The 18,845-nt window shown below is 44.4% G+C and overlaps 2 protein-coding genes and 1 pseudogene across 5 annotated transcripts in view; 2 read left to right on the forward strand and 1 right to left on the reverse strand.

The window, feature by feature from the left end:
* Positions 1-11,044, forward strand: part of FAM184B (family with sequence similarity 184 member B) — an 89,328-nt gene extending 78,284 nt beyond the window's left edge. For 3 of the 4 annotated variants that reach the window (XM_025051815.1, XM_025051814.1, XM_006918975.3), the window contains 5 exons: positions 742-888; positions 2,702-2,819; positions 4,469-4,573; positions 5,389-5,588; positions 7,141-8,339. In XM_025051815.1, the coding sequence (XP_024907583.1) occupies positions 742-888; positions 2,702-2,819; positions 4,469-4,573; positions 5,389-5,588; positions 7,141-7,234 (664 nt within the window). In that variant the 3' untranslated portion in view covers positions 7,235-8,339. Of the gene's footprint in view, positions 1-741; positions 889-2,701; positions 2,820-4,468; positions 4,574-5,388; positions 5,589-7,140; positions 8,340-8,693; positions 8,869-8,959 lie in introns of those variants that run through there. The other variant, XR_003048485.1, reaches the window with a different exon arrangement.
* A 520-nt stretch (positions 11,045-11,564) lies between these two features.
* On the reverse strand, positions 11,565-16,093 carry MED28 (mediator complex subunit 28; the record flags this gene model as incomplete). The annotated part of the gene is made up of 3 exons (XM_006918976.3): positions 11,565-13,578; positions 15,009-15,121; positions 15,994-16,093. Coding segments are annotated over 3 exons (411 nt in total), but the record flags the coding sequence as incomplete, so codon positions are not given.
* LOC112485701 lies at positions 14,070-14,187 on the forward strand (annotated as a pseudogene).
* Positions 16,094-18,845: the final 2,752 nt, after the last annotated feature.

Below are 18,845 nucleotides of genomic sequence, written 5' to 3' on the forward strand. Positions count from 1 at the left end.
ACCTCATCCGGGTTGGATAGCTCATCACCAGTCCTGAATTCACAGCCTTTTCCCCCTTGTTGGAAAGTTTATAACTACAATTTTAATTTCATTAATAGATGTAGGACTTTTCAGGTTATCTGTTTCTTCTTGAGTGAAGTTTGGTGGTTTATAGCTTGCAAGTCCCCAGCATAAAGCTGCTCAAGTAAAAGTCGACTTGAGGCTCACCTGAGAAACAACCATGAGCCCACCTGGCCAAGGTGGGACACCTGCGGGACACCTCAAATTCAGTCAGGGACTCACCATAAGACACTAGAATAAGGAGGCCAGACCAGGGTAGAGACTCTTAACCGTTTGGGTTACAGGCCGCTCCAGTTGAGGAAAGCAATGGTCCCTCTCCTGGGAGAATATAATCACACAAAAATGTGCATGTACTTTCAGAGGGTGACACACCCCCTGAGGCTTGTCTGTAGATCCTCCTACCCCGAAGTTAAGAAAAATGATGGCTGAAGAGGTTTCTCTTTCATGGAATGCTGGAGTGGGAGGTGCTGAGAAGGGGTCCCACAGGCGGGGCTTATCCCGGACCCCACGATTCAGATACCCCGGGTCTCCTTCCCACGGTGTCCCGAGCTCAGATTCATAACCTCCCCCACCCATTGTCTCCAAATCTGGCCACCCAGCAGAGGGGGGAGAAAACCCTGGTGCCCAAGAGGTCAGTCCCCAGAGCCTGGGCCAGCCCAGCTGTGCTTCCATTCACCGCAGGCTGCTGGAGGAGGACCAGCAAGCCCAGCGGGCCCGGGAGGTGGAGATGCTACACCAGGAGCACCGGAAGGAGATGCAGGCCGTGGTGGCAGATTTCAGCAGCACTCAAGCCCGGCTCCAGGCCCGGCTGGCTGCCCTGGAAACCGAGTAAGTGAGGCGTTGGCCCCAGGTTGGGAAGGACGAGTCGATGTGCCATTTTACGAGGGTGACCAACTCATCCCAGTGTCCCTGGGACTTTCTCAAACTAGAAGTCCCGAGTTCCAGGAAGCACCGCAGTCCTAGGCAAACCGGCACAGTTGGTCACCAGTCCCCTTTTGTGCGGGGACCTGGGAATCTGTGAGGAATGAGCCTGCCTCGTGGGCCCGGTTTGACCTTCACACTGGAAGAAATCAGAAAGATCAAGGCTATTTTTTATGAACAGTGGCCCTCTTCTAACACACATCATCTCATTCAGTCTTCAAAGCAGTCCTTCAAGGGCCACTCGTTGTGTGCGCGTGCATTCATTTATTCATTCTGCAAGTATTTATGAAGGGCCTACTGCTTTAGGCTTAGGATGACAGCAGGGGATGAAATAAAGACTGTGCTCTCCTAGAACTCACGAATTCTAGAAGGGGATTCTGACAAGAAATAAGCAAACAAATAAATATTTAACTTCATATCAGGTAGTGACAGTGCTGGAAATAAAACAGGATCAGTATCTAGAGAATGGCGAGGGTGGACAAGGGTGGTTTCTTTAAGGAGGTGACATTTAAGCACAAGGGGGTGAGGGAATGAGAGAGCCATCTGGAAAAAGAGCATTCCAAGCCGACAGGACAGCCAGAGCAAAGGCCCTGGGGCCTGCTTCCTGAGACTGGACAGCCGGAAGGCCCACGTGGCTTAAGTGGAACGAGCGAGAGGGTAGGTGGTAGAAATCGAGGGTGGCGGGGTAACTTGGAGGGATGAAGGAAATCCTTCACTAAACAGGACGGAGTTGGGATGCATTCAGAGTACACTGGGAAGCCATTGCAAGGCCCCCAGCAGGAGTGACATGGTTTGATTTACATTTTAACGGGGTCACTTCTGGCTTTTGAAAGACGGGGGATCAGGGTTAGCGTCAGGGAGACCAGTCAAGCAGCACTAAGTGAATTTGAATGTCACCTGTCTGACATTAGCACTCTTAAAAACTGTCCTCCATTGTCTCCAATACAAAGAAAATCAATCATCCAAAATCTGGAATGGAAGGTTTTTCCATCTACCATGTGCCAGGCACCTGTTATCTCTCTGAATGCTCACAGACACCTGGTTCATGCCCTTTTAAAGGAGGAGCTGAGGCTCAGAGGTGAAATGCCATGCCCACGGTCATACATAGCTGGATAAACGTGGAGCTGGGACTAGACGCAAGTCATCTCACCCCAAAGTCCTGGTCTCTTATCGGCTACAGTCTATAGGTCATCTGCAGCCCTAACCATCTCTCTCCCCTACCATCCAGAGAGTTGTTATTTCTCTCCAGTTTCACGGTGAACGGGCTGTGGCTACCGGCCGCCCCGCTGCTGTCCTGGAACTAGCTCATGCCGCGCTCCGTGCCCGCCAGCAGATGGCGCAAGAGCCACGTCAGCATTAGCACAGCCTTGCGGGCATTGGCTGGGGGTTGGGGCATGGTCCTGCTGAGGCCTCTTCTCCCAAACATCCCTGGGTTTTGCGAGCACACACCGGCCTTTGGTTCCTCGGCCCCGCAGCCTTGGGGAAACTGACAACGGTCAGGCTGGGAGTTGAGGCCTTGGGCTCCACCCTGAGCTCTGCAGACAACTCACGGGTGGCCGCCTGGGCAAGCTCTCTGCGCCTCAGTCTTCCCTTTCGTGAATGAGAGAATGGCTAGCCAGGCTGAGCACACAGTGGCGTCCCCATCACGGCTTCACCAATTCTCCCTGCTCATGGTTGAGTAATTGCAATAAGGGGCTAACTGCATGTCTGCCTGAAACAGGCTGAAAGATTCCGGGGAGAAGCCAGGGAAGGGGGCGTCCAGGCCCGAGGACCTTCAGCTCATTGGCCGTCTGCAGACCCGCCTGAAGGAGAGAGAGGACATCATCAAGCAGCTCACGGTGAGGCTGCGGGCCGCCAGCCTTCCTCCGGGAGGGGCATCCGCTTTGCGCCTGGCATTTCCCTGGGTACCTAAAATTTTTAATCCTGATGACCATATAACCACCTTACGAAAACGATCCTCCGTTATTTTGTTCCTTTTATATGTGTGTGTGTATTTTTTTTAAATACATACTAAAAAATAATAAATAAAACAAAAATAGAAAAAATTAATAAAAATAAGTAAATACATACTAAAAATAACACGGGAAAATAGCAGGCAAAAAAAATCATTCTGTTTCCAAGTCCCACAGCATTCCCCTGCTGCTAATATTGGTTTGGTTTTTTTAACCAACAGAATTCGGGAAAATCTAAAGTGGATTTTAGTCGACTCAATCAAGCCAGTTATTCTTTATCGATGTTCCTTCCATAGAAATGACCACCTGTTTTCCAGTTAGCAAAGCCACCCCCTGGACCCCTTAAGAAGTTTTCTGTATCGTGCAGCCACCAAGGCTTGGTCGCTATTTCTTTGAAATGCCCCTCGCCAGACTCTCCTGCTCATTCCTGTGGCCACCCACCTCACATCTGTGTCACCTCACACTTTGACCATTTCTTTAGGCTCTAACCCAGCCTCCCCATGCTCCACGGTTTAGTCAAAAGTTCTTTATATTGCCCCAGCCGAATCAGCTGGAACAGCTCCTAATGGCTTACATCCAGCTCTGGGGACAGTGGGTGGCAGATTCACTTCTTTCAGTGTGGCCTACGGGGGTAGCGCTCGTTAGCCACATCAGAAGTCCAGCCACTTCCCACCGTCTGTGTCTCCACCACCTTGGTCCAAGCCCCATGGCCTCACACATGCACAATGGAGAATCCACCGGTCTCCCCTCGCTCGAGCCTCATCCCACTGTGCTGACCTCACAGCAACCAGAGTGAGCTCAGGCAACTGCCAGATCACAGCTCGGCTCTGCTCAGCACCTCCTGTGGCCTCCCATCTTGGAGTATAGTCCACGGTCGTGCAGTGGCTTGCGCAGCCGCACGTCCTCCCACAAGTACACGCACGCCTCCCATGTATCTCATCTCACCCCCATCCCCGGCCTCCTGCTCCACTCTATCCTCTCAAGACATTCGGGACAACTTAACCACTCACTGAAAATGAGACGATACTAATAAGGAGTTACTCAAGGGCGGCAAAGGTATTGTGGGTCTTTTTCCAGAGTCCTTATCTCTCAGAGATGCGTATAGATATTTTTACAGATGAAATTATACAATGACTGGAATTCGTTTTAAAAATAATACAGAAGGAAATAAAGTGGAGGATGGCACACGTAAATAAACAAGATTGACCATACAGTGATTGCACCTGGGGGCTCTTCTTTCTTTGCCTTCATCATTGACTTTCTGCAGGAGGCTCTTCTCAAATACTGACACCTGGATCTCTAACTTCCCTAAGGCATTCCTTTACGATAAGAGGAGCTGGGGACATGAAGGACCCAGGAGTAAAGGTGCTTTCTCAAAGCTTCAGTGGCCGACAGCTTGATTCCCCACTGACTTCCCCTCTTGCCCTGGACTTTCCTTCTCTCTGTATTCTGCCCTCACACAGCCGTCTTCCTTCAAGTCAAACCCGGTGCCATGTGGTTAGGCCCATTTAGACTCAGCTGTGTTGTTTTTCCAGGAGGAGAGAAGATTTCACTATGCAGCGTTCCCCAGCGCAGTGTCCCATCGGAATCGGTCCTTCTCTTTCAATCCTCACCCGGGGTATTTGACTCCGTCCATGAAAGTAAGTTTGTTCTTCTGGCTTCAATGCCTTACAGAATTCTGAAGGTTTCCTTTTTTCCTAAAAACTACAGCTTATCTATCAAAGGGCTGGCATGCATTCAGAGGAATCTTCATCGAAAATAAGACCCACAAGAAATAGTCCAAATTTTAAACAGTATTTTATCTGGCTAGGCAGATTATATGTGTTTTTAATTTTGTCTGGGTTTTCGTGTTTTCCAAATTTCCTATAAATGAATGTGTCGATTTTAATAATGGCTGTAATCATAGCGAGTGGGAGAGAGAAGAGCAGGAGTCTTCCATTTCTTAACTTTTTTCACCCTATATTTTGGAATTTGTTACAATGAGACTATTTCATCTCATCTGCTATCATAAGATCCTAAAAATGCTTTAAAAATTAGTATTTTTTCATAGCTCATAGGACGATAAACCCAACTTAAGCCAAATTGATGTGAGCTCATTTATACTTTTTCTGTCATCCCTCTTAGTAGGACCAAACCTAAGTTTCACTTCAGAAATATCAGTGCATTTAAGGACAAGGTGGGCCCAGCCCATGCTGGGGCGTTATATGGTCTTTGAAAATCTAAAAAAAATATTTTGAATTATGAAATACATCTGTCTCCAGAAATTTTGGATAAGAGAACCTATGTGTTTCTTAAAACATAAAATAGAGGGAAAAAAATACTTAAAAAAATAATATAAGTACATAAATAAAAGTCTTGCCTCCTTGCTCATATAGTTTTGGTTGGTAGGCCTCACTTACTTTTACAATAGTGCCTCTTGGGTGACTCTAACAGGCCTGTCCTTTAATCTAAACAGAAAAAGAAGATGGAGGAAGTGCCCAGCCGAGTGGTCAGTGTGCCGAACCTCGCCTCCTATGCCAAGAACTTTCTGAGTGGTGATCTGAGCTCCAGGATCAATGCCCCTCCAATAACTAAGTCACCCAGCTTGGACCCGAGCCCCAGCGGAGGTCGGCCTTACAAACCCACGCAGTCTCTAGATGTGAAAACTGCCACAAGGTAGGGCGAAGAAGCTGTGATTCTATTTCTCCATAATAGGAGGAAAGTTAGGATTCTTTTTCAACATCTATTAAATATCTGGCATTTAGGTGGATATAAAGAATAGCAAAACAAGCCCTGCCTTGGACAAATTACAATCCAGCCAAATGGGAAGCTTGTGTAGGAGGGAAATATGTCATTGTTTGGAAGAGGGACTATTCCTCGGACCAAATTCCAGAAAGGCTTTTTTTCATGGATGATTAGACAGGGGACATCAAATCACTTAGCTGACCACTTCAGTGTGGGTTACACAGAAGGTAGACTCTCATCATCTGGCCTTGAGGTCTGGATTCAAGTTCTGATCCTCCTCACTTTTAGCTGTGTGGCCTTGGGCAGACTACTTGACTTTTCTGGGTCTCCATTTCTTCACCTCTAAAATGGAGCTAATACAGCACCAACCTCCTCAGACTGATATGAGGCTACAGGAATTAATTCGTAGGACGTGTTTAGCACAGGACCTGGCAGGGAAGCATTCGTTATATTTCTACTATTATTCAGGTTACTTATCAAGATTGATTGTATCATCCTGGAATTTTAAGGCCTCTTAATCTGTGGGTTTGGCTGCTCATACAAGACAAGCTCAGATACTGCCTTATTTTTCCAGAAATGCTTGCAACATGCTTCTCTTCCAGAAACACGATTTACCACACACACCCCTGCCCCCGCCGTTATTATTTCTCCCTCCTATCTAGTTTTCTATTCAGAGGCAAAATTTTTAAAGTCTGGACTTTTAAGTTTGCATTTCAGAAAGAGCCCTTCCTAGAATGTTCCTTTTCCAAAGGCTCTGCCTGCCTACCTGTGGCTGTTCAGATGAAGGGAGTGACATAGACCTTAACAGAGTTAAGCTGGATGGACCTCCCAGCAGTCAGTCATTGAATGAGTCCAGCGCTTTGTTTCACAGCTAAGGAAACTGAGGCCAGGAGCCCCCAGCAACCCCTCCATTAACTGCTAGAGCCCCTGACTCTGGCCACAGATTCATCTCATCATTATACGCCTCTATTTAAAACTATGTTCCCATTATTTTATGTGAAGCTTCAAAGTTGCAGATAGAGGTTGTTCAGTCAGGTATACACCATACTTCCTGTTTCCTGTTTCCCCTTTTCAATTTATTAAAGGCTAATTTCACAGCCTCATCAAAATGCTAAAACACAGTAGATAACTTTTGAAGAAGCCATAAATTGTAATGCTGTTGAGTAACCATTTCTTCCTTTTACCTTTTTATGGGATTTATTGTTTAATATGTGTCTGAATTAATAATGCATATTGCAAATACACCTCATTGTCTTAAGTGACACAATGGAGAACGTGCTGATTTCCAAACAAGAATTAGATGTTCCCTCCCCACCCCCGTCCTTTGCAACTTAATTCCAGACACTAATGCTGGCCCGTCAAGTGCTAAGGTCTTTTGAAGAGTAGAGAAGCAGTTATCTTCCCCTGAAAAAATAGTGGGGTATTAAGTTGTTTATCGAATAGTTTTCAAACTAATCTAAGAAAGCTTTTTGTTTATTTTTAGGACACAAGATGGTGACACAGCCCAACCCAAAGAAGTCCAGCAGAAACAGGGCTCTGCCCACCAGGAATGGTTCACGAAGTATTTTTCTTTCTAAATTGATCCTTAGGATCCATCCCAAAGAGGACATTTGAAAAACATTTCTTTTAAAACAGGTGATTGAAGGAATGAACTAAAAAAACAACCAACCAAATAACCTGCTTATAATATGATTTGCATATGATGGCGTCAACAGAATTTGGCATTGGCATTTCATAGTTTCATTGGACACCAGTTCATTAAAAAATTATTGGCACGAGGATAAAACAAACCATCAATGTCAGAAAGCACCTATAGGAAAATGTTAATGTTACACACTGTATTTCTAGTGTCCATACAATTGCGGCCCACTTTGTGGACTATCCGACTATGATTAGAATCGTCCACCTTTAAAGTGGTTTTGTTTTTCCTTAGGATGCATGTCACCTCCACTGGAAAAGTGTTTCTAATTAACTGATATAATTCAAAATGCACATCCAACCTCAATAAGGAGAGAAAGAAAACAATTTCAAAATTACCAGAAAAACCAATTTAAAAAAAAAAAGCAAATCAGAACTACTAGGAATGAACAACAGCAGATCTTGACATATTGGGTTAAGTATTTTGATTTCCTAATCCGGGACATGAAGTAGATAATAGAAGAGATAACACCTACCTCAACAGGGGCTTTATGAGGATTACGTAAAATAATATGAGCAATGAGCCCAATCATGAATTAGAATTAAACACTGCCAGGATTTTTCTGTGAATAACTAAGCCTTGCCCCGTCATACATCTGTTTCAATGACTGTTGTGCCAATTTGGTCATTTGTGAAGGTTCCTAGATTTATCTGTTCTTCCAAGTCAAGGATCATCTGAACCTCTGGTCTTTGGGTTTGGGCCATTTTCCTCATGGTGTGTCGCTTCCTCCATTGCATGGATGCTCAGTAGATTAAAGGGAATTGGGAGTGGCCAGTCACAGTGCTGACCTGTCAGGCCACATTAAATTGTCTGACCCTCTGAAGGAGCAGTGTGATTTGACAAGGCTCAGTACACCTTTCAGTGAGCAAAATATGTTCTCAATCCTTTGGTGCTGGCCCGACAGGTGGCCCATAAACAGTCGTTTATTCTATGCACTGTCAAACCTTTGCTCTTTGAATAAAACTTTAAACTGGGCAATAAAAAAGGTCGTGACTTGTGATTTTCCAAAGAAGGGTGAGATTAGATGAAGACTGAACTTGGTAGTAGGAAGTTCACTTTGACCTCAGTCAGATTATCCTCAAACTAAAAGTAGCTGCTTACATACTTCTGACATTTTGAAAGAAATGCAATTAGAAACTCAAAACTTACAATTTAAAGGTAAATTTACTATCTGATCAAAATATATGGCCCACTACGATAATTTTTAAATGCAAATACTTGTTATCATACATGTAACATGCCGTAGTATTTTGCAGCATCAAGTATTTTTTAGTTCTTTTGTTTCCTGCTTTAAGGTGAGTATTGTAGAATTATAATGTTTGTATTTTGTTTTAAAGACTATGGAGAGTTACTACTCTTGTTTGTTGAAACATTTACCCACCACTGTGCAACTCCTGATGACTAGCAAAGTGGGCTACACTTCATACTACTGCCCTTAACTCAGCGTAATACCTGCTGCAGAAATAGACTTGTGTTGAGACGCTACATATTTTGACTCCTTTCTTGTTACAGGTGAGTGTAAGATCTTAAATGTCTAGATTCCATCCAATAATTACATGTTTGTTAACTAAATCTTTGCACGCTTCTATCATTTTTCCTTTAGGACATATTTCTTGGGCATTGAAGTAAAGCATCAGTGGATACACATTTAAGTTTTTTGTTTGATATGACCAAATTACTGTCCAGAAAGTTTCTAGCAATTTACACCTCCGCCAGCAGTGAACAAAATTTTCTGACTCTGGATAATACCGACGAGCTCAATTTGATAGATAAAATATTCTCATTTTTGTTTGCATATTTATCAATCTCTCAAGAGCAGAGTGGCCTAGAGATGATGGTGATAGCTTGGAGGGAACCGCAGAGAGGAAGAGAAATGAACAATTCAGAACTGAGTTGGGAAGAAGGAACAAGAGGATTTGATGAGAAATCTCTTGAGGTTATATTATGGCAGAGGGAACAAGAGTTAACACATCCCTAGGGCAAGACTGGAAAGGAATATTGCTGTGAATTGTTCCTTAACCGGGGCATAAAAGAACAAATTCACCCCATCAGTGGCCGCATACCGTGGACCTGAGCCCTTACTAACCGCTCTAGCATTGATGCCACATCCAACGTAGCAGTTGCGATTGAGGCTACTTGGTCTGTACTTAATCTCCGGGCAAGTTAAATGGAGCTACAACCTTCAGATTTCCGGGGGTGATCCCCGGCGTCATCCCCAGGTGCAGTACTGGGGTTGATCTACTAGCTCCTCGGCGGTTTGCTCGCCCCTTGCAGGAGATACTCAAAGATGGCCAGGCCTCTGACTATCTAGTAAGAAGTTAGTTTCTCATTATCTCACCACTGGAAGTCCAGATAGTATGGTGATAACCAGCTGACTCACTGTTCTCGTGTGCGGCGTCCTCCCTCATCTTCCCAGTGTCTGAGTCCTTGCACTAGCAATGTTCCCCTCTACGAGGACACTTCCTGGAACACCACTGCTGGAATCTTCCGCAACTGGGCCACCCTCCTTGTGCCAGTGACTGTCTGTGCCTCACATACCACTCAGAATGGGTGCCAGTTGGACAGTGAGCCAGTCCCCGAACCGCATCCTACTGTCTGCCGTTTCAGACCACGTCCCTAACACCCACGTCGTTCAGGTTCTCTGGAAGCATACCCCAAGACACAATTAGAAGTGCAAGACATTTATTAGGGATCTCGATGCCTAAGACCAGAGACCACCAGAAACGCACCTGTAGTTGAATAAGCAGTGTCTCTCACCTGCTGCAGAGGGAGAATGCTCATCATGGGGACTTCTCAGCGGTGTTAGCACCAATTTTAAGATTCTGGCGTTGGTTGTGTGATCTCAAGGAGAGTCTAAGGAGGCAGGGATTCACCCAAGGGTGGATGCTGTCAGAAAGTGAGGACAGTCCTCTAACTGGATGTCTTAATCTTTTCTAGAAGGGCAGATTAGAGCAAGGATGAAGCCGTAAATGGTTAAAAAAAAAAGTAATGGTTACTCACTTTAGCCAGGAAGATGTTTGGTTATTTTGGGGATGGCACAGTGACCTCGTTTTTTTCTTTTTCCCTGTGCGTAGACAAAATTATGAAGTGGTTTTCTTGGTCCTACTTTATCATGGTCTCAGAGCAACTTTGTCCAAGGTTGGTATTCTGAAACAGTTTCTGTCCAGCACGAGAGTAGGATGGCCACGCAGTGCTAGGCCAGCGTCTGGATGTTAGGGACAGGTCCCCTCCCCCTTCTTAGAGGAAACACCTGCATAAGATAAAGGGGAGAGGAAGCGGAGATGGGAGGGACCATGGGACGAGGACGGAGGGTTGACAACCGAGAAGGGGGCCAAGGAGGATTTGGGAAAGGACAGCTCTGAGATCTGGCAGGGCTGACGGTGCTCCAGAGCAGACTGCCCACTAAGGTCCTGTGCTGGGCAGAAGTGACCTGGCCCCGGTGACCGCACTGCACGTGGTCACTCCCAGAAAGCACATAGCCTTTGCTGGAACTCTGCGGCAGGTCCGCCAAGGCGAGAACGTTGGCAACTGCATCCGCTCTCTCTAAAGGACTGAGCAGCACTCCTCCGTGGCCTCCACAGGCCCAGGCCCCAGCCCACAGGAATGTCAACAATTAGAGGCTGGGTAGAAGAGGAAACAGAAAAGGGGAGAAGTGTTAACGAGAATGAGTTCAAGTAAAGAAAATAAAGTGTCCACTTGATTTGGCCACAGCAAAATGGCTGGTAACTGTCACAAGCACAGTTGTGGTCACATGCGAGGGACAGATGGCAGCCTGGAGTCGAAGGGAGGAGCAGGAGATGGAAAGAGCCACTCGAGCATCTAAGGGAACGTGGAGGGGAGCGGAGGAGATGAGGGACAGGGGACTCTTGTGACCAGCAGGGAACGGCCCAGTAGGTGGCGACACAAGGGTGGAAATCGCTCAAGGACTTCCGGCCTGGAGAAGGCAACTGCCTGGGGCCAGGACACGTGTGGAAAGGCTGGTCTTACACAGGGAGGCACTTCAGCAGGTGGAAAGGGAAGAAATAAAGATACCCTGAAGATGTGGGTCGGTTTATCATAACGGGAGAGGAGAAGGAGAATCCTGGTCGATGGCTTGTTATTTTCTCATTGAAAGAGACAGCAGCTTAGAGAGTATTCTATGATCGTCGACCAGCAAGATGTCGTTAAAAAGAAAAAAGATATTTACAAACAGACAAGACTGAAAACTATTTGACAGAAAACTTTTGAATTTAATAAAGATACAGCAATAACTGATACATATATTAATTCAAAATATTTTCACTAAGCACCAATTAGAAATAGTTCCTGAACTTTTCACCAAGAACCTCTTTGCCTAAAAGTTGTTTAGCTTTTAATCAGGAAATATAAAGCTGGTAAGTAGAGCTTCTAATTAGCATGACATGACCACATTAACCACCTTGAAATCATATAATGTGAGAAAAACAATTTTTAAAAACTTTGTTTAACCTATGCATTCTCACTGAGGGGACTTGCTGGCCTCAGGCTATATATCCTACATGCACAAACAAAAATGAGTAATAAGTGTTATGTATAAAAAATAATAGATGGTTCCTGTGCATTCAAAAGAAAATAATGTCTAATTCTCATGAAGGGCTCAGAGACAGAGATAAATTACTAACCCTCAAGAGAGAACCAAGCAAGATTGGTAGGAGACAGGAAGTATTCCTGTGTCCTGAGAGTGTGGCAGAGAGGGCATTCGGGGGCTTCAGGGACCAGGTGGCATCCAGGCCAGTGAGTGGATGCCATGCATGTGGGGAGGGGCCATCGAGGCTGGAGAAAACAAGGTGAGTCAGGAAACTGAGCCACAGAGATACTGCCTGTGAAGACAGCGGTGCATTTGTTTTGGGTAAAGGGATGTGATCTAGTAAGAGATTGTAAACAACAGAGGAAGAAAAGCTTCCTCTAGGGAAAGCAGGACACAACACCAGTCTATTTCTCCACAGCAGATCAGAGATCTGTGTGGCCCGTGTGACTAATAAAAGGGTAAGATGTCTCCCACACTCTAGGGCTCTGCGTCCCCTCTGTGGAGGGTACGAGCCAAAGGTAATGCTGCAGTCCACGCCCAGCCTGAGGCCCTGTCCCTTGGAACCAACACCATCCATCAGTAAGGCCCTTCCCCAATGGAAGACTTCTGCTCCAAAAAGCAAAACAAAAATAAAAGCAAACAAAACTCAAAAGAAGAGATAATCACAGTGAGCTTACACCCTCGAACTTCACCTGTGCCCAAAACATGCTGTTGAGAACAGGGTCTGTTTACTTAAACTGATTCATTAGTGCAGAAAGTTAAAAAAAATTTGGCAAATCACTGCTCCTACTACATCCCCCAACCCAAAAAAGTAAATAAACATCACAGAGAATATAAAGTTATCCCAAATAAAGTCAACATCAGCTTAGATCCTAGTGTAATAGTACTACCCTAACCTAGGATATTAAATTCCTCTTCCGACCTATTTACAGAATATCCTCATTCTCTTCTGAGAACTCTGCGAGCATTATTGCATTAGATTCCTCCTCTTGAGGTAGTTCAAAGTCTCAAAACAGCAAGTTTACACATTTTTACATACAACCACATCAAAGGCCTACAAAACCCCTCACCTTCCAATTCACTGATAGGATCATACAAACTGTTCTTCCCTCAGATGACACAAACTCATTTAAAACTATAAATACAAAACTATACAAAAATTAAAAAATAACAAGCAGAAAAAAGAAATAAAAAGGGATCTGTAAGTAGCATCACACTAATAGCCTACATTTTGCTACAAACAAAAATTTACTTGATTTACCAAAGCTACACCCATTTTGTAAAGTACTAAAGAAATAACATCTTACAAAAATAGAGGGAAATTTTTAGGTGAGAGCATGAAACTAAAATCATCTCATTCGCTGGCAGAGTTCTTCTAAAATGTCACGTCCCCGAAAAGTGATGTTTGGCAAAAAAAAACACCCCAAAACTGTATTTAGGTTGATTCACAGAGCAGCTCGCATCCAGACGGCCCTTACTCAGGTCTGCTTCATAGGCGCAGGGATGTTAGCGGACGCTTGCTCGAGGTAGGCCAAGGAGCCCTGAGGGATGTCGGCCGGCTTTTTGTGCTGCGCACTGACGTCCTCCAGCACCTGCTGCCAATGACGCAGCTTCGTCAAGTGCTTCTGGACCAGAGCATCTTTCCGCTGTAATTCATTCCTTAGCTCTGAGACATCCTAGGAACGAAGATGAAGTCAGAGCGAACACGTGAACAGTGACTACAGTTCCTGACTAGTTAAGAGCACTAAGAAGTAAATTCAAAACAAAGAAAAGCTATGAAACCATACTAAACCCATTACTCCGCTGGGCTCCGCTACTGAACAACCCAAAGCAACTCTTTCCAATGGCAGATGTCTGCTGAACACGGACTTTTTATTTTTAAATTATTTTCTTTTAATAAATAATATTCAAGTTAGAATATTCCAAAGTCTCAAAGGGCAGCCAAAAAGAAATCAATCTCTTTTCTATCCTGGTGCCCAGGTCCCCAGTATCTATGTCCAAAAGTCTACTGCTGAGAATTTAAAACTCGAAGAAACTGAAACACAAGATAAAAACTGTTTAAAAGAACCCGCAACCACGGTTCTATCATGTCAGGTTATGAAGTGTTAAAATCTCATTTTCAAGAGTCTTTTTTTCTGAAAACCATCGTTATAATTTCTTTATTAAGACCTAAGCCATGGCACCCTGAACACGCCTGATCCCGTCTGATCTTGGAAGCTAAGCAGGGTCAGGCCTGGTTAGTACTTGGATGGGAGACTACCTAGGAAGAGCAGGTGCTGTAGGCGTTAATTTAAAAAAAAATAAAAGACCTGGCCTTGAACACATCTATGTTGTTACTCAAGTATTCAAATCAGGAATGACCTGACATGATGAAGTGTAAGAATATCACCCTACCATTCATCTTCTCGATAGTTATCTTTGAATAAAAAGAGCAATTTTTAACTGGTCGGCTTGTGGGAGTAGTTACTTCAAAAACTGCCCCCATAGCAATCACCTCAATTGAATGAATTTAGCATTTTCACCAGGAGCACCACAGGCCTTTTGGGCAGGACGACTCTTCCCTTGTCCAAAATGCAGGGGGGCCCAACACATTAAATGCCACTGAAGCTTTCCAGGCATCCTGGAAACCCCAACATCCTTCCAAATGCCCCGGGGTTTCAACAACTGAGATAGACGAAATCCTGAGTTTCAAGGAGCCTAGGACGGGACATTTAAATTTTAAGTCCTTGAACAAAACTCCACAGAGGCTATCCTGTGTGTACAGCCCTGAGTAAGGCAACCGGAAATACAGAGATCACAGTTCCTGTCCAAATGAGCTCATCACCTACACAATAGGCTTTCAAACCTTTTCAAGCAGCAAAACCTTCCTTTTCTTCAGGAAAAATTTTCAGGAAAGCTCTGTGTGAAGCCCTGCTTCCCCGACTCCCCTTTATTCTACTACCTGTGCAGGTTGTCACCAGCAATGACAACTAGCAACATTCATATTCAATCTATAAAGCCCTACTAGAACTAGTGTGAAAAGAGTTTTCACTTAAAATCATTTAAAGCAGATGGAATCCTGATAACATGTGCTCTTCCTAAGAAGCTGAGAAAACTGAGTTCATACCTCTTTGATAACTTGCTCTGGTTTCTGGACAGATAACTGCAATCTTTTCTGTAGGAAAAAACATTCTGTCTGTCTTGCAATATCCAGAAATTTCTGGATACACTGATCAACACCTTAAAAAAAAAAAAAAAGACCAAAATATTAAATCAAGAAAAACACTAGACAAAATATCTCCCTCATAAAGGAACAGTCAGAATATCAAAAACAGCACCTTCTCAAAGATGCAATCTAGGATTTTAATCTTGGCCACAGCAATAATACTAACCCCTAAACCCAAGTGTTGACCAACATTAAAAACAGCAAATGATTTGTATTTTTATCATGTGAATAAGAGACTTTACTATAAAATAAAAGTTCTTCTGAAGAAAGACAATGAGTTCTTCTAAAAATGACAATCCAGAGTTCCAGCAATTAGTATGATTTCCAGGTAAAATGTAACTTTTAAAATATAGTACATAGAAATCAGAGGCACTGGTCACCTCTGGGGACAGAACTTGGGCAAGGAGTGGAAAGTACATGAGACTTCTGTTACACCTATTCAATATATTATCAAAACTTATTTTACTTTATATTTTATTTTTTTTTAGGCGAGGCAACCCTTGATTGACCTCACAGATTGCAAGGACCTTGTCAGCTTACAATCTCTTATTTTATTAAATTTTTTACGCCTACAGCACCTGGTCTTCCTAGATGGTCTCCCATCCAAGTAATAACCAGGTCCAACGCAACACTTATTTTAAAAGCAGTACGCACTATTGGTCTTCTTTGTCCTACTACCAGTATGTAAAGCTCACATAAGTGGTTTATCATGACTTAAAATGTCAATTAATAAACTGAACAGAGAACGAGCAATATATAGAGATAATCTGCATAAATCTTATTCCCTGGAAAACTTCTCTTAGGGTACAAGAAGGACTGAAACACACAAAGTGTAAAGACAGCAATGTGGAATCTTGCTAACACTGTCTACAAAAGGGATTCTTACCAGTTCGAATTTCTTCCTGATCCGTGCCATTGACATAGTCCTGACTCACCAGAGAAGCAAAGCAAGCCTGTGTGATTAAAACATACCACAAAAGGAAAACATGTCATGTCAAAAATCTTACTTCAGAGTTAAGAAATAACTTTTCTTGAAGTCAGTCAATGAGTTGCTAGCATCTGGGTTTGCACACCAGATAACAAGACATCATGCTAATGAAGAAACCTGGTAAACTGACTCCATTAGCTCCATGGAGAAAGAGCCCATAAATGAGGCATGTGGTGTTTGCCAGCACCCCCATCCGCCTCTCTCCTACCACCCACTCCCTTTCCCCCTCTCATTCCACCCTACTCCAGTCCTACCCATAGTCCCTCCCTCAGGTGCTCACGTGACTTGCATCACCCATTCAGGACTCAGGTCAATCATCACCTCCTCAGAGAGACCACATCTGGCTGCTCTTTTGAAATAGCACCCCTCTATCCTCAAGCCCAGCTTTTTGCTTTGTTTCATTTTTTGTTTTTTTATTGTTTTTCACACAGTTAATTGACATCATCCCATTCTTCTAATCCATTATTAGCTGTCCCCTCTGAGCAGGTGGGAATTTTGCTTGTCTTGTTCGCTATATGCCTAGTGTGGGACTACTGCTTGGCAGAAAGTGGGTGCTCAATAAACACATGCTAATGACTGACTGGGTGGCCCAAAAGAAAAACAAAGTTGGTGTCACATGGATAAACAAGTCCCAAAGAGGGAGTTCTCTCTATAAAACAACGATCCAGATGCATAAGTGATTCAGCCAAGGAGTTCGTCACACTGGCTACTCTGAGGAAATGGACAAAGAAGGCCTAACAGGGTGGCGGGGCCAGAAAGAGAACAGGAGAGGCTTGGGGGAGCAGGGGTCAGAACAGAAGCCTCAAATCTCAGGAAGGCAGAGCCCAGCCAGCAGTAAGCGAACTATACTTGGTGTAAGGCAAGCAGATCTGGGCCCGAATTTAGGCCATCAACTAGATGTGAGGGCCCTTCTCCTGCCTGCGGTTGCCCCATTTGACTTATAGAGAAAAAATCACAGGACTCTCGCTGAGAAAGCCCTGCAACAGCTCAACAAATCAGAAAAGCAGACTGCCCATTCTGTGTGATACTTTGAAAGGTGACTCCTGTTGGATTTGGGATATGAGTAGGGTGTCCTGCTTTATGAATCTTGTGGCTACTGGAAAATGTCCCATCCAGGAGACCAACTAGTCACAAACTGGCCAGCGAAGCTGGGGCTGCTCCTGCAGAGCCAGGTAGCAGGGCCACCGGACAGTGGGAGAAAACCTGATCTCAGGAATTTTAGTTCCCTCTTCCTCCTTAAACACACACACACACACACAGGCCTTTATCAAGAGTTGGACAGTTGTATAGAGAAGAAAACGTGTGGAAGTCTATAAAAAGAATCTGCTTTTTAGAAATACTCCTAAGACAGAAGCCTTTGCCTGTAAAGTCAGGAGGCCCAAATGCTAATCTTCATTTCCACGAACTCAGGGTTTGGCTCTGGGCAAGTTACTTCCCCTCTCTGAGCCTCAGTTTCTTCATCTGTAAAAGGGAGGGAGGATCTCCAAAGTTCCCTCCCACAACAAGAGTGCATGACCTCAACAAACTCATTCCATCAAAGAGTATTTACTAAGCAAACTAGAACGAGCAAGCCAAAGACCTCACGGGGGAGGCGGCACTGAAAGAGAAGTGAAAAGTGGGCAAGCAGGTGTCACGCGCCACTGGAGTTGTGGGAAAAGAGGTCCACGCAGACCTCACGGAAGGAAACACAAAATGAAAATGTGGTCTCTGAGCTGAGTCTTGACAGGAGACTAGGTGGGTGATCAAGCGCCTCTCCCACTCCCACGTAGCTAAGTCCAAATGCCCCTTTGGGTTTCACTTTCTCTGCAAAGTCTTTGACAAGCCACGGCCACGGATGCTCTTATGGAATTCTGGGTTTCTTCTCTCAGAGCATGGGTCCCACGGCACTGCAGTGGCCTACCATTTATCTGTTTCTTCCACAGCAATGTCATGAGCTCCTTGAAGGCAGGGACTGTTTTTTTCTGTGTTCTTAGCACCCAGGACAGGGCCTGACACACACCAGGCTCCTTCAATGCTTGACAAGTATTCATCAAGTATTTATTATCTGCTACCACTGTACTAGTTGGTCTTTGACTTCGTAGAGCCTGGCTCGTGGTGAATGCTAGTAAGAGTATCACGGACAGGTCACTGAAGAAGTGTTGTATGAGCTGGGATGGGACCTGGAAGCCCAAAGGGAAAACAAATGGCATATGCAGAAAAAGTCTTGAGTGACCAAAATAAGCAGAGATGGGTTCAGAGCTGAGACTTGAACATGCAGAGCTGGGGAGACCATAGTAAAGCTCCTGGTCTTATCCCAAGAGGCACAGACAGCCACTAAAGGTTTAAGCATTAGGCCGCTCGCTGGTGGTCAACTTTGGCCAAAGCTTCTACAGGGCCAACTGTCTTTCAGCAAGCACTCATGAGCCAGAGCCACTTCATCTCAATGCTAGATGCTGTTCTAAAGCTTACCCATGGCCTTTCTTTATGGCTTGGCACCTTTACATTAGTTATCTCCAAACTTCTGACGGTACACTCCATCAGTAAAAGCATTCTGCCCATGCAGCCCCAATTTTGGTCATTTACAAACTAAATCTCTATGCTACTGTACTATCACATAGCTATAGCATAAAACTCACATGAACAGGATTTCAGTATTTAAAATACTGAAAAGGTCACTCCAATTAGAAGTTATTTTATTTCTATATAACAATGGCTCATCTTCCCCTTTAGGGACTACCGGAAGCAACCAAAGCAATTATTTTTACCTCTCC

Source organism: Pteropus alecto, unplaced genomic scaffold, assembly GCF_000325575.1.
Source record: "Pteropus alecto unplaced genomic scaffold, ASM32557v1 scaffold5, whole genome shotgun sequence".
Classification (NCBI taxonomy): Eukaryota; Metazoa; Chordata; class Mammalia; order Chiroptera; family Pteropodidae; genus Pteropus; species Pteropus alecto.